General features: G+C 34.6%; 1 protein-coding gene across 1 annotated transcript; it reads left to right on the forward strand.

Moving 5' to 3' along the window:
* Positions 1 to 1,379: 1,379 nt before the first annotated feature.
* On the forward strand, positions 1,380 to 21,473 carry BicD (Microtubule-associated protein Bicaudal D). Its single transcript, XM_019049239.2, has 12 exons — positions 1,380 to 1,937; positions 3,850 to 3,990; positions 4,934 to 5,158; positions 5,890 to 6,027; positions 7,426 to 7,525; positions 8,167 to 8,339; positions 8,543 to 8,719; positions 9,123 to 9,293; positions 9,782 to 9,983; positions 10,667 to 10,885; positions 11,592 to 11,846; positions 13,552 to 21,473. The coding sequence occupies exons 1-12, from the start codon at positions 1,734 to 1,736 to the stop codon at positions 13,788 to 13,790; spliced, it is 2,244 nt and encodes a 747-aa protein (XP_018904784.2). The 5' UTR covers positions 1,380 to 1,733; the 3' UTR covers positions 13,791 to 21,473.
* Positions 21,474 to 22,183: the final 710 nt, after the last annotated feature.

Consider the following 22,183-nt stretch of genomic DNA (forward strand, 5'->3'; position numbering starts at 1 on the left):
CCTGTTTTTTTACTTTTGATCCAAAGTGTAACTATGCAACAAAGTTAAACATTTTAAAACTTTTGCCATCGATTTACTATACATTATAACTCCGTCCAAGAACAGTCAATTTTCATTCATTTTTCCTTTTTCCTTTTTTCCCTTCTAATTAGAAAATAAAGTATCCAATGCACGTTAATACCTCAGAACTGAATATCAAAAAAACTTAATACATATCGACGATGTAACTAACAGACCATGTATCTTGGTTTGCAATGTCGCAGACTTCCTGTCATACTTTATTTCTTAGATGAAAAACTTCTCAACTTTAATTTTTGAAAACTCCTTGATTTTTCTTCTTTGAGTGAAGAAAAATCTGTGACAACTTCAACCTTCAACGAATGATATCGGTTTGTTTTCCTTTACAAAAATAAAATGGGAACAGAGATTTTTAAACACTGCAAATGAGATAGGTCTGATAGTTTCACCATCGATACAGCACACAGTGCGGCATCCTTATGGAGGATGCGGACAAGAATTGGTAAAAGACTCTTAACTCTATATAATGAATATACTAACATTGACGTAGGAAAATCCATTGGCACTATCAAAGTAAAACACTCAAGGAATAAGAAATGTTATAATTCAGAATTCTTTGCGTATTTTTTAAGAAAAATTCATTTGAAGTTGGCAACCTTGAAATTAGCCCTATATTTTAACAATGTAAAAGCGACATGAAACACCCAAACTTTACTTAACTTTAAATATCACTGTCAGTCACGAAAAGTCGCAAGATCTTTTTGGTAGAATTGAAGTTGGATATCTGAGGATTAAGACAATGTTAACAACCCAGAGCATTTTGCGCTCCATGGGAGAAATCTTCATTTGAAGTTTACATCTTTTTCCCGTGTATTTCTTATGGACCAGTGATTCTTGATCCATTTCCTGCCCACTTTCTACCCAAATTTCAAGTAGTTTTATGTGAAAAATTTGAAATTTACCATCATTGTAAGTCAGAAATATTTTTAAGATGACTAACTCCAAAAAAAATGTTTAGGTGTCGAGTGTGAATTTTTGAATTTTGTCCACAGAGGGCCGTACTGTGCAGCATCTTGCTTGCTATGATGTGGCGGGAAATTTTTAATTGACCAAGGTGAAAGTAGACAAATCAAGAAATTCTCTGTTTAAAAGAATAATAATTTTCATGTCTTCGAATAAACACAATAAACATGAAAAATTACATTTTCTTCATTAAATATGATCAAAAGTGTTCCCAAATTTTGGAAATCCATCTCAATTGCTATACATGGAGGAAGCTTAAAATATTTGTGGAAATTGAATTTTGAAGAAAGATATTTTTTGTCGGTAATACGAGCAAACTGTCTTTCATAAACATTATCCGCCATCATGGATGGTACTAAATTGTAGTTTTCCCCGAATCGAATCAATGAGATTTTCCCCTTAAATCAAACGTGGATTGCTGTGTATTTAAATCATTGTCGTGTATAGTTTATAAGCTTTTTATTATTATTACGTCCCCTCATCAACCGTGCCCACGAGTATGTAGTTTATTTTCGTGGCAGTAGTGGGGTAACCTACTTTTGCTCTCTTCAGTCTGTTACACACCTCTCTATCTATAGTTTCCGGAATTCTCGTCGCAATTTGCAGTTAAGTCACTGCACAAATATGCTATATTTTCTCCCTTCAATGGTGAAATAAAGTCTCAAATCCATTATATCCTCAATCATTCCACAATGGAGACGGAGCCAACGGTGGCTGAGCTGAAGCAGGAGATCGACCGCTTGCACAATGAGCTTGATCAAGCTGTCAGCGAGAAGATTCAGTCAGCAAAGTATGGATTGGGACTCCTTGAAGAGAAACAGTGCCTTTTGCTGAAGTGCGAGGAATTGGAGACCTCCTACGAAAATGCTAAGCATGATCTGGAGATAACACAGCAGGTTAGTAGGTAGATGAATAATACGACATTCGGATCGCGTCTAGCAGAAAGGAACTAAGCCACATCAGCTATTGCCAAATTTAACCGGGTAATTTTTAACAAGAGAACGTTTGTGCGAATTGCTTTGAAAACTACAAAGAATTTGCTTTTGTTCTAAAGCAGAAAATTCACTGAAAGCACAAAAATCTGCATAGCCGTTTTCATGTACAAAATTAAATTGCCCCATCAAATTTTGCAGTAGCTGATGTGGCTTGGTTCCTTTCTGCGTAAGGTGGTCCATTTCATGCCCCCTCTCAGGATGTGTCTGCAAATTTTCTGGGAATAGAGTTATCATGATAAGTACCTGATATAGATATTTAGTCCTGGATTTCTGGGAGTTCATCACTCAATCGAACCTTTCAGTCAAGCATGTAATGTGTCAAAATTGGGTATGAATCTTTCTACTCAGACAGTGATGTATTCAGCTCTGAGATACCGTATTAATGCACATCTAAAGCGTACTGATGCATTTTATCATGAGCTTGCTTAATTTTTAAGGGGGCTCAACATAACACATTTTACCTAGTTTCGAGCTGTACCCTTTGGCTAATGCAATCAATTGAGGCATTTTTCGGTAGAGGGACGTAAGAGACTTCCAGTGCTGCTAAGATTGTGCAACTTCTACTTCTCAAGTTGTAAGCAACTTACTTACCAGACAGTTCTGCCATTAATTTTTCCCCAAATCTGCTGTGAGGTTTTCCTCACTATCTCCAGGACGTAAGTAAACTTTGAATGAATTTCATCTACTGCAAAAACCCAAATAAAATTGCACAATCTTAGCAGCATTGCAAGACTCATACAAATTTAAATGAAAAAGCCCTCAATTGAGGGTGGGGCTCGGAATAGTTTGAGCAGTAAATTTCAGAGCTGCATTCTCAATCTTGGCCAACTACCTATTAAGTTGCTCAGCGGCCTTAGTAAAGCATTAGAACATCAGAAGCATTAATAAACTCATGCTGGGCGATTGGCAAGTAGTAGCAAGACTTGTGAGTTGTCCAGCAATCCAGCGAGCTCTAGAGGCCGCTAGACCACTGGATTTTTCTTTTTTGTTATTTTGACGCCTGCCATATTCAAATTCATGAGAGCCACTGACACCAAAGAGGAGGAAAACTGACCTTCTAATTGGCACAGTAGTAGTACTGTGAGACACCAAAAAATAGAAGCTGACCGCTCGAATGAAAACACGGGAATGGAGGTGTCGTCAGATAAGTTGGCCATCGCTTAAGTTTGGTTTACAGGCGTTTTTGTGTCACTACTACTCACATAAAAATATCTGATTCTGGCAGAAGCGAGAACACAAGCTTGGATAGGTTTTTTAATACCTTCAAACCTCGTAACACTTCAATTTCTAGCCACAAAGAAAGCACAACCACATAAAAGTCGCAGATCATAATTGATGAGTAGTTTTTTTACGATATGATCATGAGACGGATGTTTTCAAGATGGATAGTAGGGAACTCGGTCTATGCAGATGCCTAAATTCGTGGTCTGCGCTTGCAAACGGAAAATGAACAATGGCCAACTTATCTGACGACACCTCTAAGAAATTTTTATCAAAATAAATGACAGTGGCAGCAAAAACTTTGAATAATTCAAACGAAAATGTTGTTTACAAACTTTATGCACTTTTAAATCCACAACAATGCGCTTGCTGGATATGGGGGCTCTTCATTCGCTTGCATGGCGTCAAAGGATTCCATTTCCAAACATCTTATTGTACCTAGAGGGTGCCTAAAATAAAATGCAGAAAGAAACTTACCTTTTTTTTTCTTCTTAGTCTTTTTAACTACTTAGTTAATCGTTCTCAGATAGCTGTACCTATGAACAAATTCATCAGTTCAACTATTGATTTTTTTTTCTTTTTGATTCCTCAGGCATTAGCGAAGTTCCAGACAAATCACAGAGTCACTACAATATCAGGCATCGAACAAGAGGAATCTTTGCTCTCCGAATCAGCTGCCAGAGAAACGTCCTTAAACTCGACTATCATTGACTTGGAAAATGAGCAAAGACAGGTAAATTTTAATAGTGATCTACAAAAAAATGCATGTCTTGTCAGAGGTTGAACCAAGAAGTTGACTTTTCAAAATCTGGGAGGTATTATACCGTATGAGGACTCTGAATTTTTCCATGCAATTAAGGATATTGTTTAAAAACTTGGCATCAGCCAGAGATGCTAGACTAGGTCAATGAATATATTGACAATGATCGGTTATACACTTGCAACCAGAAGTACAGTCTGTATGTAAAGCAAGTCAATGCGGGCCATGGGCTGGAAAATCTTAGAGGTATACATCTCCTAGTTGGGAAGGAGTCACTCAAGCCGTATTGGGTTCTCTAGTCCTGCATAGAGCTTTACTCTTGGCTAAGGCTTGTCAAACTGTTAGTCTCAAGTTCAACCTGCTAAGAAACAGTTGTAGAGATACTAGTGTATGTGGATTTCTTGGGAAACCTTGTATCACACTTAACTTTCCGAGTTTCGTCTTTATTCTGGTTTTAAGGAAACTTAGCATGAGCAGCTGCTTTGAAAAATTTCCATCAAGAAATTTTCCAGGAGCTGGTCACCCAGTGAATTACTTTTGTCTCTAGATAGGCACATTCTCATGAGTCCTTTTTGGCATATAATCGTTCCCTGTGATATGAAGATAGGTTGTATCAATCACATTGCCCACACAAAGCTCTCCTCTTTCCCCCTCTTACATCAAGCTGTGAACAAATGCAGTGCAAATGAGTTGCACTCAACCTTAAGTTCAATTTTTTTCCTTCTCTGTTTACTTCCCCTCCTGCTCTTTCTGGGTTTTTTTTTTTTTTTTTTCGGAGAGAGAAAACATAAGAACTATAATGTAATTAGTCTCAGTTTTAATTTTAGAGAGCCGAAGGATCCTGTCGTTTGTACTCACTATCTAGATTTGTTCTGTTTTTACAAATGTAATCAATTTTTTTAAATTTTTCTTCCAGCTTCGTATGGAACTTGAACGAGTTCAAGAAGAGAGGGATCGAATTATTCAAGATAATAATGATATCAATAAAGAAAAAGACAAACTGGAGGCTGAAAGGAAAGAACTACGCGCAGAACTACGGGATTTCAAATTCAGGGAGACTAGGTTAAATACAGAGTATTCAGAACTTGAAGAAGAGAATATCACGCTTCAAAAGCAAGTCTCTCTTCTGAAATCATCTCAGGTTTGTTTTCCCTCTATCGCATTCTGAGAACATGTTAGCACATTACCATGCTACAAAGGAAAGATATAAATCATTATTTTTTAAGAAACGCAACTTATCATTCATTCTAGACTCTAAAGTTATTTAATCAATATGGTAAAAATTTAAATGAAGTATCAAAATCCTCAGATTATACTTCATATTTGTTACTCTAGAATTTCTCATACAATCTTCTAAAAGTATAATTTTTTTATTGTTATTATAATTAAGACAATAATTTCATGAGCCTCAAGAAAACTAAAGGAAAATAAATAACAAGTAATGTAACATTTTATTTTTGATATTCTGGACTACTTTTATATTCTACTTAACCACTTAGTCATATTATGAAACAAAATGATAAATAAATATATCCTTGCAAATACTAAATTGATGACCATCTTCCTGTCTTTTGTAAATTGTTTCAGCTGTCTTTTGATGCAGATTTGGTTTCGTAATTTATTTGTTAGAACTCCTGCATCGAAAGATGAATAAAGAAAAGTAGATTAGGTACAAGGGAAGCATTTTGTTTTTCCTTGATGAGAGCCTCAAAAGTGTGAAAGATTCTAATATTATGGTCCGACATGTAATACAAGCCTGGCTCTTCACAATCACGTTTTGATCAATATTGATGTAATGTGCAAAATTGTTTTCAACAGTGATCTCCACTTTCTCCTCTGTTTATTAAATTTGTTTTAAATTTCTTTCATCAGGTGGAATTTGAAGGGGCAAAGCATGAAAATCGCCGCCTGCAAGAAGATGTGTTAGTCCTTCAGAATCAAGTCGAAGATTTGATAAAAATAAAGGCTATCATTGAGAAGAAGTTGGAGGAAGCCTTGGAATCTTTGCAGGTAATTAGTTTCATAAGCAGAAGTTGCAGATTGTGAGAAAATGTATTTTATGACAGATTTATTGCTTGTTTCTCAAATACATTTAACTTTCCTTAAACCCCTAAGCCCGAAAAGGTGGGACGACCTATGATGTCTCCTTAACTCCAATACCTCTTCAATTATTTTTGAGACTCCATAGTCAAAATCAGAAATTAACCAACTATATCCTTAAATATTTCTTTAACTTTTTCACTCAATTGCTGAAAATTGAAACAAATCAATGATCTACTCACTTTGAAAGAAGATTGTAGATATTTTGTGTCACAAAGCTTTCACCTAGTCTTTCAACTTTTTGAGAATCATTAAATGAGTAAGAAAGGTCAAAATCACACAAAAAATGAGGTTCAGGAGATGCTGCTGGATTGCTGCAGGGACGAAGTGGCCATACTGACTGGCCTACTTTGGGATCTAAGCAACTGGCTTACTGCTGTCAAGTGTCAAGCATCCTGAAGTTAGATCCTGCTGCCCAACTCTAAGTAATCTATTAGGCCTGAGAGCCATCACTACTAAGCTACTGGGAAGTATCTTTAAAGCTTTAAATTGGTCATGGCCCAGAGGTGGCTCAAAATTGAGGAGTGATGAGTTTTGACAATTGATGCAGATGTAACCAAACAGACTTTTAAAATATGACCATACCCTCACCAAAGTTGGACTCAGTTATTTCGGTTTTTTCATAGATCGGTAGTGTCAACAATTACTATCATCAGGAATGATCAACAACTCAATTGTAACAGTGCGCTCTGAATATATTGATGGCATGTCATTCATGGCCATGATGATGTAAGTGCTCTTAAAACCTGTCACCTGTGAGGATTGAACTTGGCAGCGAATGGGTCAGTTGCGCGAGTCCCAGAATTGTGTTTTGATGCTCGATTCTTGTCAATCAACTAAAAATATGAAGATCTGTCCAAACAGCAACTTTCTACTTTAAGTATTAATGGCGATATCGCACTTTGAAAAAACTGGATTTTTGACGTCATCCACCGCGGTAGTCATACCCTTGCTTTCTTACACCTTGCTTTCATCCGAGTTACATGTTGAATAACCAGTGCAAGTGGGCGTCACACCGACTGATGAAAGCAAGGTGAAAGAAACCGAGGGTGTCACTACCATGGTGGATGACATCATAAATCGAATCTTTCAAAGCTTCATATCTCAGTTAATATTGAATGTAAAAAGTTGCTGTTTGGACAGAGCTTATTATTTTTAGCTAATTTACAAGAATCAAACATCAAAACACAACTCTTATGACCAGCACAACTGACCAATTGCCTTAACCAGCAGACCAATGAGGTTGCTTACTATTTAACTGTTATTTTCTTGCATTGTTTCATTAAAAGTTCCTTTATCTAATTTCAGATGGAGAGGGAGGCAAAATTTGCAATGAAAAAAGAACTGGATCACAGACTTAACAATGAGTCAATCTTCAACTTGAACAATTTAGCTTTCAGCTTGAGAGGTATGCCCGATACTCATTTTCCATTTATTTCCCTTTAATTTTGTTCTTTTTTCCCCTCTGTATAAAACTCAAGGCTACAATTTTTCAATGAACTAAATCAGAGGGACCATTATCAAAAGTGGGGTCTACACAATTAATTGTGACTGATTCCTCACTTGCCGATTCATTCCAAACTAGAAGTTATACACACTCTCACCTCTCAAGCAAAATTGTGCTAGAAGAAAATGCAGAAAAATCTACTTTTACGTGTCTCGAACATCAAAAGAAAATTACCTGGTGATGTTTTACATTGTTAATTTTAAGTGAAGAGTAGTTTGATGTTTTAAACTCACAGGAAATTTTGTCATTCCTTGTTGGATAATATCTGGCTATTCTTGCTCATCACCAATGTCTCATCTTCTTTTGTAACATCAATGTTAGTCACTCCCATCTTTTTTAAATCATAACTGAGTGGAATGTGTAAACTAAAAATTCTAAGTGTTTGCTCCTAATCCATCAGCTCCAACTGGTCTGAATCTTGTTTTGATCAAGCAATAGGTAGTTAGTATTACCTCTTCACTAGATCCAAACTAGAACAGTGAAATTTCCACTGTTTCTTTATTGAGAGCTCTTTATGTCATCGCTGGTTTTGTACATTGTAGGCATGACTGAAGACCATCCAATGGGCAGTGATGAAGAAGATGAGCTGCCTTCTTTACAGACAATTGAAGCCGACTTAAAAATGGACCTGGCCTCCCCAGACAACAAACAAGTTGACCTTTTCAGCGAAATTCATTTGAATGAAATCAAGAAACTGGAGAAACAACTAGAGCTGGTAGGTTCCACGATAATCCTCTTCGAATGTATATTGTCAGTCTATTTTGAATACTCAGGATGTTCTTATGATGTGCTCTCTCATTGGCCGCATTTTTAAATGAAAATTTTTTTTAAACTCACCCTAATCTTTTTACTTGCTTTATTGGTGAGAAGAACCATTTTCTCCAAGAATATTTGATTGATTCTCTTTTTTTTTTTCAGGTGGAAACTGAAAAAACATCATTAGTTCAAAAGTTCAAGGAAGCACAGGCATCCTCAGACCATAATCACAAACTATTAGAAAACATTGTCGCTAGGATAACAAAACTAGATGCATACATCAGTTCTCTTGACAGCCTCACAAAGAAGGCTCAAGAGAAAATCAACAGTGCTAAAGAGGTTTGTCAACGCTTTTTTATTTATTTTACCTCAGACACTCTGATGTTTTAAAAAAATTACTAAGAAATTTTAATCTTCTTATTAATCATCAACTTTCACTTCTTGTTCACTTTAGGCTCTTTAAATAATTGTAAATTTTTTTGCTCTTATCCCAACATTTTATTCTAGTACCTGTTTTATTTTTAAGTGTTTCACAAAATAATGTAATTGTGCAGATTCTTGCATGTGAGATCTGCCCCCAGTGAGTCTCAAACTACCGCCTCTTCTCCTACTCCTTCACTAAGAGCCTCTAATCCTCTCTCCTCAATTTCCTATTAATGACCATCAAGAACTTAGCTCTGTACTAAATAATTATATCACATTTCTTTTCCAGTTTTTTTACCTAGAACTTTTTTCTTTTCAGGATTCTGAACAAAAATTGGATCCTGTGATACTGCAAAATGTTCAATGGTTCATTCTCGTTGAACAAGAGGCTGCCAAAATTCAGGCAGACTTAGATGAGCTGATCAAAAACCTTGACAATCCAGACACTAACTTCCAACTGAAAACGGAAATAACGGAGCTAAAGAACAAGGTATACAAGTGGAGAGTGTTTCTCAAAAAGGGAGGGACCAAGTGATGTTGGGATGGAACTGAAGAAAATATACTTGAAGTTTTACCTCTCTGTAAGGCTGGAAAAAACACCAACACAAAAGACAATTCTCCTTAATCCTTACAAAATATTTTATATGGATTTTAAATTTTTGATAGGATTAAGAAGCCTGTAAATAAGCTCAGAACTAGCTTTATCATCATATTATAGCTTTATCAAGAATAACATTTACACCTCTCAAAAGTCCCAAACTTAAAAGATGGATGATTCTTAAAATTATTTTTGTATAAAAGTCATCCATCCTGTACATTCTGGACCTCAAAGATGTGCAAGTGTTATTCTCATCATGGTGATATCGAAAATAGATGAATTTAATTATATGAAGAAGTGACTCAACACCCCCAAGTTGGAAGTATTTAGTGATATGTTTCAATAATAATGTTATAATGTGTTCTTTTCATCTTGTGTAGGTTTTAGCAGCTCAGCAAAAATCTTTGGAATTGGAATCAAATGTTCACTATTTCACATCTCAAGTTGAAAGTATTTTCAGTACAGCTCAGAATAGTTTTCTATCAGTCACTGATGACCTGGCTCAATTGTATCACCATTTGTGTGCTGTAAATGGTGAAACTCCATCTTTGGTCATCTTAGACCATGAAAAACACGGAGAGGGTAAGATAATTTTTGATTGATTTCATGTCTTGGTGTTCAAATCTTTCTGCTACTGGATGAAGATCACTATGTCTCCACCTGATCTTTAAGTGCACTACTAAAAATATTTAGGAAAAAAAAGCACAGTAGCTCATCTGTACTATAAATTTCATAAGTTTTCTCGGAAATTTTTACAGTCTGAAAATGTTTAAGTAAACTTTGGCCAGTTCACAATGAATGCAATCCTCAAGACTTATAATTTGAGTGCGCAGGAAATTTATATTTTTGCCCTCTTAATTTGCTTATCAGTTAAATTGCTTTGTTTGTACAGTCTCCTTTTATAATGAGAAAAATCTGGAGCATTAAAAATAGGAAGACTAGATGGAGAAAATTTCTTACAATGCCAACTATCCTAATTGATCCTAATTTATCTCAACTTTAGCCATGGGCTGGACTGTCTGGATAGTGACTGTAATTTTGCTTATTTATTCAGTTCCTAACAGTAAATCTTAAGTCACCAGATTTGAAGAAATTAAGCTGAGAGTGTCACACCTTTTGCACGGTACGGTTTTTTGCTCACAGGTATGCTGTGTTTCCAAGTATTGCCACGAAAATTTGCCGAATTTTCATCACTATTATTATATTAAGAGCTAAAAATCAAATTATTGTACTGGTTTCCATATATTGCTATCTTGAATTTTCAGGTAGCGAAAATATTTCTGATGAGGTGAAACAAGAAACAAGCACTGTTGGCTCCCAGGTCAAATCGGAAGCCATAATCCAAGACCTCCAGAAAATATCAGAAGTCTCGAGTATTATAAAACACTCTGAAACCATTTTGGACCAAGTAAAGCATATACGAACTGCAATATCAACCACTATTGATAACACCAAGAACAAACCCAGGAACGCTCCATTTGAAGGTAAAATTTTACATTCCCCTTCTATCTCTCCTCATCCCAATCAAATGCCTACTCTTTCATACGATCTCCAAAAAGTTAAAACCATGCACATCATGGCACAAAAAAGAGCTCAGGAATTGATTCATCTTTTTAAAAGAGCATTAAATATTTATTGAAAATGAAAATTGGCTTTGAATTTATTTTAAGTAGGAGCAAAAGTTAAAGATTAAGAAAGTTGGTTTTGAAAGGTCCTGTTCTTTATTGACATTATTCCACTATCCTGTTATTTATTGATTCATCTCCTACTAAGAGCAGAATGACTCTATTGTCTTCAGGTCATTGCTCGAAATCATTTCGAATGATGGAGCCGATAACCATAAAAAATTACTAGAATTGTGCTGGAAGGGTGCATGAAATTTTCAGGGAATTATCTCTACCCTATAGATTTACAATGCAGACATAGACTCCAAAAATCTGAGCCCTCTCAGAACAAAGGGCCCCTCCATCTCCCCCAATTTTGAATCCTTGTAACTTCAGAACGATTGATGTCAGAGTAACTTTTTAAAGGCAGAATGATCGGAAATTTTATTTCTAGCGAAATTAGTATCTATGAATTTCTCTGTACAGAAAATATCCAGGGGTATTGTGTTGTTTTTTAGCTTAAGGAATTCTTTTAAATTTTTTCAGCTTTTTAATGAAATTCTCTGTTTTCCTCCTTTATTTTTAGCTGCATCTCATCAAAACAATGAAGAAGTGAATGAACTCACTGAACAAATCATAAGACTGAAGTCGTTGTTATCGACAAAACGTGAACAAATAGCAACTTTGCGAACAGTGTTGAAATCAAATAAGAAAACAGCCGAAGATGCTCTGAACAACCTAAAATCTAAGTATGATACGGAAAAATCTGTTGTCTCTGAAACTATGATGAAAATGCGAAACGAACTTAGAGTGTTGAAAGAGGAACAAGCAACTTTTTCAAGTAAGTAACACGTCAGGTACTCATTCTACTAGGTTCTAAAAGTGAGAAAAAAATAAAGGAATAAGTATTTCTCCTTTTAAAATTTCTGAAAGAGGTATCAAAAAGGAATCAAAAAAATTTGTCAAACAGCCAGTGATAATTTCATAGTGATCTGTGATCTCATTATCTGATCTCAATTTAAAAGTCAGAATTTTTTGCATATTGCTGAGTGTGGAAACAGATTTAGAAGGAATTCAAGAACACATTAGAATCTTTCAATGATTAAGGATGGCTGCATTTTTTAAGGACTTCCTTTTCCATTAAAAATGAAAACTTTGGGCATCCCAGCGTTGTTCAAAAAGGAAAGAAAGAAAAAAAAAAATGCCTTCATTAATGGTCTTCTTTTAAATTAATTGATTGATCAGCTGACAATTCTCATCAAATCTAGCATGCCACCCCCCAAACCATAACCTCTTGGGAAGCTTATACATACTCTAGCATTCTAAATTCTAAAGCATTCCAATTCTCTAGCATCCTAAATAGCATACTTAGAGATTGGAAAATGTTGCCGCAAATTGTTTAAAATGTGCTGAAGAATCTGGAAACTAGACAGAAGCATTGATCATAACCCCCTGATGACGAAAATATAAAACGAAATAACCCAAAATCGGTCATTTTCCGGATTCAACGCCAAATCGCGCAAATTCGACGAAATCCGTAAATTTTCGTGAAAATTATGCATGTCCGCGTGCCAGATGAAGTTTGCGGCGCTTTTTTTCAGAGTTGTTCCTGAGCATTGGTCGTCTGTAAGCAAATTTTTTCGTCAACTGTCAACAAAATCCGTAAACTGTTGTCCTGCGTGTTAACGAAGTTTTTATTTTCATCAACTATTCAGAGCCCAGTGGCCTGTTTACAGAACTGTTGATGAGTTTCACTCTCTAACCAGACACGTCAACATGTTCGATAATGTGGTCCTGAGTACGTTTATGAAATTGTAAACGATTGACGTAAATTAAATTACACTTAATTACGGGCGATTTGGCAGGAAAGGCTAAGCGACGCCCATCTAATCACAACCAGAGAACGAAACTTTGTTTTCATGACGTATTTCATAAATTGTTTAAGGATTTTGTCAACAATTATTGAACAAAACTTTGCTTATTGGCTACTAGCTAAACATAACCTCAGTTAATTTTAACATGAGATCATGTACAAATGTAGACAGACACATATTGATAGAAAGCGCTTTTAAAAATTTGGCAACAGATATTTTTAATCAAGAAAAAATTAATAGTCTTAAAGTGCCTCTGTAAAATAGAACTAGAGAGAGAGACTGAGCGATGGCTTGTTAAATCAAATTAAAAGCTTTATTTTAAGCTGTCAAACGCAAAAAGCGCCACAAAAATTACGGCGAAATCGGGGAAAAATGAAAGCAAAATTTTCCAATCTCTAAGTACCTATTCCATCTCGTTGCATGCCCTGTGCGTCTCTACCAGGAGGAACCTAGTTTTGGACCTTCTTTGGCAACACATCTGTCCATCAAGTCCAAAGGTTTTTCCCCCTAAAATTTCCTATCTGTCAAGCTCGTTTATAGCAATATTAGTTTGTATCTGAGGCTTCTTCAGAATGGTGGGGGTGAGCCTCTAATCAAATTCATAGTCTTCCCTGTGACGTATATTTTCTTACTTGATTCAGTTTGATCTAATGGAGAACATCTCTTTTTAAGGTCTAAGGGCAATGTTTGCCGCCCGTTGCGAAGAATATGCAACGCAAGTGGATGAACTTAAACACCAGTTAGCAGCAGCTGAAGAGGAGAAGAAAACTTTGAATCAACTATTGAGACTGGCAGTCCAACAAAAGATACACCTTAATCAGCGACTAGAGGATTTTGAGCTGGACCGCGAGATTAGGAATGCCCGCCGGCCACCAGCCAACAAACAGAGACCTCGGCGTGACTATTTATAGCATATGGTTGTGAGGTTTCGCTCCAGGTCGCTGTCTTCATTCCGGAAACAGGATCAGTCCACTAGCCGTAGTTGTACTCCAGACAATTAACTGTCAATCAATAACTATCAGCAAGGTTTTTCACTCGCCTAAGATATTAAAAATTATAAAGCCAATCGTTACTTAGTGCAAAAGTACTGAACGTACTTTGAAATTAGAGTTGGGCAAGGCTTTTTTAAACATAAGATTCTGGGAGAAAGGGTTCTTTGAAACTTACAAGGGGGTTCCGAGTCATATGTATGTCCATTGCTTTACAGCATTCTCTGGCGCTCTATCACCCCTAACTGCCACTGTTCCCTATTAAACCATAACCCTTCGGGAACCGTAAACTTTAGCATTTTAAATTCCGTCTCTATACCCTCTGCAGCCCTCCCAGGAAGGACTCTGTCCAGGACATTTTTTGGCAAAGTGTTCTTTGCCAAGCTCAAAGTTTTTCCTCCTAAAATTTCCCACAGTTGTCAGGAAATCTCTACATCTGTCAAGTTTATCTTCGCAGTTGTACATAAAGCCATAAAATATGAGTGTATATAAGATTTTTTACTCCTCACTGGTTGTGGCCAAGTTTTAAATTAGATAACTACTTTTACTAGTCTCAGCATGTCTCAAAGCCGAAGGTCCAGAATGAACTTCTGGTTTTTTTTTTTTTTAGAATAAAGTTACTCTGAGCAACCTGGAGCTCTAAAAGTTGTAACTTTTGTTTATAATCTGGGTTAATAAGTCAGTTCTTGCTTTTATCAAGTAATTTTAAGGTAACGATTTTTAATAACATAGCAAATTTGTTGGTACTTATTTGATTTTTTATTCAGTTTTTGCATTTAAATCTTAGTGATTTAGCAATTAAATTACTCGCGTCTGACTTTCTGAAGTCATTCTAATTGCAAATTCTGTTGTGATCACTAGCATCAGCTAGAAAGATCTCAGCTTTAATTCCTGTCAAAAAATTAAGCTGACCAGAAACAGAGGAAAGAAAAAAAATATGGCAGACATGTTTTACGCCCCTTGGGTTCATTTAGACCCCTTTTTTAGCAAGTTGACTACAACTCAAATATTTTCCAAGTAAATGTGAAAGGATGCATCCTCCCTTCTCCTGCTCAGAGAACTCGGTCCATCTGAGTTATTTTTCTTTTTTTTAATCATAATGAATCTGGATAATGTCTGAAAGAAATACCCAGCTTGCAGTTTTACTCTGTTACGAGGATCATCAACTTTGTAAGTATTAATCATAGTGCAATTATGTTTTTACCTCCTAAAAATAGACTTTTTATCCGTGTTATTAATTTTATTTATTGATTTATTTGTGTATTTATACGTGCATGCCACTTTGTTTGAAGGGTCCAGGATATAACTTTTGATTATCCTTAATGCAACATTTTTCTTTGAAGCACTAAAGCTGATGAAGTGGGCACAAAGAACCTCAAGTTTAAGAAAAAAACCAACAAAACAATAAGAGATTTTGGAATCACCAAATTTCAGATTTCTTTCACCAGGTGTAAGTCTTTAGTTCCGTCACTTTGCTCCAACAAAAAATGTTAAAAAAAAGTATGTGGCTCTTGTTGTGTCTTTTGGACTCTGCACTCCAGAAATAAATAGAAATTTGACCCCCCCCCCCTAAAAAAAAAATTAATAATAATTGCAATTGAAGAATATTTTTGTCAAATTGTGGATATTGTATCATATTTATTAATTATTCTATTTTTAGTAGGTCCCTTTGAAACTTCAGATACTCACCATCAGTTTCCCTTAAAGCATTTTGATAAGAGTAATGTGGTACTTGATGAATCTACTAATCTGTAGCATTATTGATCTTTTTTTGTTTTTGTTTTTTTGTGTATCTCACCAAAAGAACTGGAAATTCCTTATTCGTCTGTTTAATGTATCAAATCTAATAACACATTAAATTCATGCTATCCTGTGCTAGATGCTGAACGCTTCAATCTCATTTTTGCCAGCAAATTAATGTTTTAAAAAAAAGTAATTAGTTTGCATATTGGTTAGATGGCAAAAATTATCAGTTTTCGATCTCAAAATTCATTTTTTTTTTTTTAAAGGAAACAAGTTCAATTGATAAAAGAGTTCTGATAAAAAGTCCATTTAGTTTATTAGGAATGTCTACTCTTCCAAAAACCATATGATGGTTGCACTATTTTCCCCGGAACTTGTACCATCTTTCGGATTTTCTGTAAGCCCCCCCCCCTTCCCCACTTAAATGATCCTCACCAGTCCAAGAGGGGAAGCTATTTGGTTTCTCATTTGGAAAAAGTCCCCCCCTCGTGTTTCTGAGTTTCCCAGGCAATTCCTTCATCCTCATATTGGCACTAAATCTGCATTAACAAAATTTCTAAAATTCAAAAGCCAATCAGACAATACTTATATCTCAATTCTCCATCTGACCCAACTCTCATGATTAATTGAGTTGTATTTTTATTTGTTGCATTTATAAACTCAAAGGATTTTTTTTTTTTTTTTTTTTTTTTTTTTTTTTTTTTTTTAATGTGTGTGCTTGTTTACTAGCATTCCTTGATAAAGCTGTGGATGATCTTCATTTTTAAAACAAGATAAAGAAAGTAATAATCTCATTCAAAATACTGTGCTATTATGTCCAAGAATTAATCACCTCAGCGCCTCTTCCCTGTATTCACTTATATTTTATTTTTAATTTTTACTTCACTCAATATTTACGGACTCACTAATTGTGTACTCAATTGCTCTTGGATCACGGGGTAGCTTCTAATTGGTCCTCTTATGTACAGTGGTGTTCAAGGCGTGCACATTTTTTCATTCTTTCTTAGTCATACTTGTTAATTGTTTGTAAATGGGTGCCAAAATTTCAAGTGAGGTTCGTTTCCTGGAGTTTTGGCCTTAATTTTTCTCGGCAGTCATCTGAACTAATTGATTTCTTGCTGATCATGGTTAGTTTGAGTCACTTATTGTGGAATTCCACCTCCTTAATTTTATGAGTGATTGATGCTGTACTTTGAGTCCATTTTGTCAGACGAATTGCCGTATCCAGGATGTATTTTTCTCTATAGCACCCAGTAATCGGCACATGGAAGTTTGATACATTCCTTACAGATCTTGATGACTGCCTGAGGTAATGCAACTATTTTTCCATAAAGCTCGTAGTGGTGCCAGATTTAATAACAAAATTTTTCTTTGTGGCAAAAATTCAGCCAAAAAATTACAGTGATACTGCAATTATTTTTATTTTTATTTTAAATACTCCATTTTATCATAGAAAAGCTCCAGACGTAAATTTGGACTGTACGAAGCAAGTGCCATTTGATGAGATTTAATGCCAGCAACAAAGAGGGCCAAGTCAATAGTAGTTTTAGCCGGAGCTTCAGTGTCTGTTTTGGTTTGTTAGTGACCAATTATTCTTCACTCCTTTTTCTGTCATTAAATTATCAAAATTTATCATTTTTGTATTTGTCTAAAACATCAATCAAGGATGATCAATGACCCAACGTAGAGAATAATATATTCTCAATCAAGGTCCATTTTCAAAGATTTGACAAAATCTAATTTTGTTTCATGTCATGAACCAAGTTTCCAAGTTACTTTCAGATAATTCTGAAATTTTGTTTCTCAATATTCGTCCGTCCTCAAAAATCCCGTCCTGTGGCTGGAAGCTGCGTTAAAAAAATTCAACCATTATAAGTCAATATTTGGTGTCATTTTTAAAAGCAATCATTTACTGTTAAGGAAAAAAAAAAACTTTATCTGAAATGAACGCTGCATCCTAGAGTAAGAAGAAAAATGTATGAAATGTTTTAAGTGATGATCAAGGTTTATCAAGCTCAAAAAACTTATTGAAGTTTATGCAGGGCCAAAATGTTCATTGCCCTTATTTATTCAATTCTATTTGTTCTGTTATAATATGTTTTCACTATTTCTTTGTTCATTCTTAGTCATAGAATTGAAGGTATGACTTCTTTTTCAGTTATTTATTTCTATGTATTTCTTAGCAGAGCAATTAGATTACGTCTCTGGATTTCACTTGTTGTATGATGACAGTTCTAAAATGTAAAGAATGTCAGGTATCACGATCCGTCTTGAAAGTGTTGTGGTTTTATCCTTTGTTATTGTATTTTGTATGTTTGCTATAAATATTGTAACTAATATTTTTATATCTACAGTGATATCTATTTAGGTTGTGTCTTCAAAATGAATACCTAGAAAAAAGTCAAATGCTTTGAGAAATGCAGGATTACCTTTTCCCCCCAATTTTTTATGTATTTTTCCAATGAACTCATTGAGCGATCAGTGACTATTACAGTTAATTGCCTGAAACAACTCTGTCACATAAAATATGTATGAAATGTTAAGATACAACCTTTTTCATCCATCATTGCAATTTTTGAGAGACGCAAGCCACTTGTTAGAGTATAATCCTGTGGATATTACAGAATTCCTATGAATTTTAATTTTTAATGCCACCTAATGACTTCAGTAATTTTCATTTTAAGCCTTCACTGCTCCAAATTTTTTTCAGTAAAAATAATCCCAATGTTTTTACTCTGTAAAATTAATCCGTCCCCCAAAATTTTAATTAAATTATAATTTTGTTTTTCTTTCTCAATGATCAGCTGTGTTAAGGATGTTAAATAGTAGTTAAAATGTAAATTTGCGAGTATTACTTAGAGGGATGAAATGGCTTCAAGATTCCAACTTTGTTTTAAATCTTTCTTCAGTGCCTTGTCAAATAGCTGAGAGGAAGTTTGCAACTATCTGCATACAGACCTGCATGTTCTCAAGCCATGACTTTTTTCTTTGTGTCCGCAGGTAGCTGCTTGCAAACTAACTCTTAAAATGTTCACACTTTGTTCTTTCTGGAAAGCCCAGCAAGGCGTTGTTGGTGTGTGTTTTTTTTCCTCTTCAGGTCAATTTTTTCCTAGTGAAAATAGTTTCTGTATGACATGTCTTTTGCAAGAAGTTGGTTGTATTCAAATCGGATGGAATGGTGTTCAATTAACCCTTCTATTAAGTTCCATTAGAGGTCAAGAAGAAAATAATAAAAAAGAGATTTTGAGTTTTTGCTCATGATAAAGTCAGCATCAAATGAGACATGGTCTTCCAGATTTGGAAGAAGAACTAAGAGACTGCGAGCCACAAACATTTGAGTTCATGGATCAACACAAGATTTTCAATCAAATCTCTCGAATTCATGGTTCTCTCTCTCTTTATTATTATTCCATGTATACATAGGTATCATTGCATACTTGAATATTGAAGTGTTATAATCGCATTGTAATTTCAAATACATACATCTAATGTACGATTAAAATTTATTTTAAAAAAAAAGTCTTTAATTAAGTTATTGGTCTTTAGACAGAAAGACTTAGGACCCGTCGAGCTATAAATAAGTAAAATCTTTTAACCTTATTACATAGGTAAAATACAGCGGCTTTATCTGTAAATATTCATCCTTTGGTGATTTTTATTTATTTATTTTTTTTTACTAATTTTTTTTTTCCTTTCAGTTAGCAGAGCATAAATGTTTTTTCGTCTTCTGTAAGGAGTTAGTTGAACCTATTTCAAAGGTTAGCTTTGACATATCAGTTGAATACTCAAAAATTTTATTCTTTATGCTATCATTAATATTTCTAATGTTTGTCGTCTAATTTTAGGTGGCATACTAATTAACAAAGACTAACAATCTGAAATAAAGATGTAATAGGTAATGAAGTCTACTCATTGGAAAAAGAACTTTTCAGTCTTTTTATGAGTGAGATGAAACCCAAATCTTGCCAATTCCTTTAAAATTTTACCTTAAATTTTATATTGCTGTTTACAAAAATGCTCATTATAATCTCTCAAGGTCAAAAAAGTCTCATGACTGCCGAACCACCCTCTTAGATTTGTTTGATTTTAAAAAACAATGACATCTAATAATCGAAACTCTAAATTCTGGTCATAATTTTTGTGAAAGTTCTGTTTTGCGCAGGGATTGCATCAACCTCAGTTTCAATGAAAGAAAGTCATGATTTTTAAAAATTTTCTAGTGTTTTATTCTTCAATTCAAGATTTTAAACTCAATAATCAACTGTTTTGTTCGGCTACTTTTGTGTGGCAAAATATCGCCAGCCTCGGTTTCGTTTATTCACCTATTCAAAAATTATGAAAGTCAAAAAGTTTTCTTTGAGGTACTAACGCCTCCAAAAAAGGAGTTTTTTATGTATAAATCCCTAATTTTGGTGCTTTGTTTGTTATTTAGTTCACTTTTTGGTATTTTCGTTCCATTCATAGCCATGCCTTCTGTCATTTTGTCCTTGCTGTGTTTAGTCGTGATTAGCTCTTAATATTCAAATATTACTTTATCATTTTTTCATGTATGCAGCTACAGTTAGTCAAACTTGGCTGATGACATATTTTCTTGTCAAATTTCTTTACAAATGATAGATTCATTAACTATAAGATCACTCTTAAATGAACGAAGGATAAAATTACATGGCTCTATTTGTAAGTCTTTAATTTGTAAATTAAATGCCACACATAATTTTATAAAATAATGAGGAATGTTTTAATGTTGTTTTAACAAAAATCACACACAAAAAAATGTTACTATCTCTTCAATAATTCCGGTCAAATAGAAGTTTGTGTCAATTACACGAAAATTTTTCCCTCCCAGTCTTTTTAAGAAAAAACAGATACATTTTTAAAATTTTCGTCTTGGTGAGAGTGTATATTTTTTTTAAAATTTGGTTCAACCTCCACGTATCATCTCATTTTAAGCTAATCAATGGAAACTGCAAAAATTTAGCCAAAGATCAGAGAACATTAAGAGCGCAGCGCCATCGTACATTATTTGCCCTAAGATGTGATGCATTCATTTGCTGACACCCTGGTCAGGAACAAAAAGTAAATATAAGTATATTGTGATCTTGGAAGCCATCCAATGCAAATAGCTTGTAATCATCTGACAAATTTTCTTGTTAAGTATATTTTCTTATCAATAAGGTATGGGTTTAGTATGTCCACTCATTTTAGCAAATTTTTACTTCTGTTCTATTTTTGCATTAATCTAAGTTAACCAAATTGTAGGCCCTTAGTCCCTCCATGTTGGTTTTTTTTTAAAATTTCAGTTACAAGTTAACTGAAAAAAAAAATGAAAACTTCTTTTAGAGTTTTAATATTCAGTGTTTTTAGTAATTTGCAGCTTCTTTCTATTACAAATGTTTTTTTTTTTCTTGAAAATCAATGATCGGTAATATTTGTGTGCAAAGAAATGTCAAAACAGCAATGTTTTCTTTTTTCATGCATGTACTGATGTAGCTTTTTTCCATCCTGATTACAATCAAAAGAAATCTTAAAGACATTTTTAAACTATCCAAAACTCATCATAGCTTCATTGTTTCTTTAATGGATAATCTCAAGATCAAATAATGACATTCTTCACTTCAAGGCAGTCTAGGAGCCATTTGTGATTCCCTTAATTTCGTCAAAACTCAGAACAAGTTATTGAACTTGTTGAATTCTGTTCTCTTTCTTATGTATTTATCACAGTTTTTGTACTTTCTGAAACTGTTGCAATTAACATGCTTCATTTGCGAGAGTCCAACTCAATATCAAGTAATGTTATTTTTATACTTCACTTATGTTTAAGGTAGATAAAATTGATGTTATCAATAAAATTTGAAAATCGCATTTTTTTTTCTCAATTTTGTTCTCACCTTTTTGTTGCAAATTTTACTTCTACTTTTAGTCATCGAAAACTTCTTTAATTTTCATTCTACAAAATTTTTCACCGTTAACAGCAAAAAAAAAATGAAAGGAACAAAAAAGAAAAGAAAAAAAAACCATACCCGCCAGTACTGACAGTTTAGTGCTACGATCGATTCAATTCTAAGTTTATTCTGGAATTCATATTTCTATCATCGATTGAGGTAGTTTATTCCACAATTTTGCTCTCAGAATTTTTTTTGAATAAATTCCGTGACATGGTGCTCAAAATCCTTTTTGAAACACTCCTCAGTTAGTGGGGAATTCCGTTGCTGGAAAAAACGCCGGAGTGCTTTTCGACCGTGAGCCCGAGAAAGAACGGCCGCGAACAAAGAGTAAAGCTCAACTTGGATTGGTCGATACGCTGTTTTGTCGTCTGTCTCTTTCGCACTCATTGATAAGATGCAGCACGTCTAAGGGATACCTGGCGCAATATACACCCTCACTCACCAGGGCCGAATTTAGGGGGTGGCCACATGGGCCCCGGTCCATGGCGGAAAATTTAGGGGGGCGGCAAATTTTGCAATTTTTTAAATGTAGGTATAAAAAAAATCGGATTCAGGATAAACAATTACAAACGAGAAAAGGCGACAAAATCATTTCCTGAGAGTAGAGTAATTTCTAATTTGTTCGTC

The sequence above is a fragment of the Bemisia tabaci genome, chromosome 1, assembly GCF_918797505.1.
Source record: "Bemisia tabaci chromosome 1, PGI_BMITA_v3".
Taxonomy (NCBI): Eukaryota; Metazoa; Arthropoda; class Insecta; order Hemiptera; family Aleyrodidae; genus Bemisia; species Bemisia tabaci.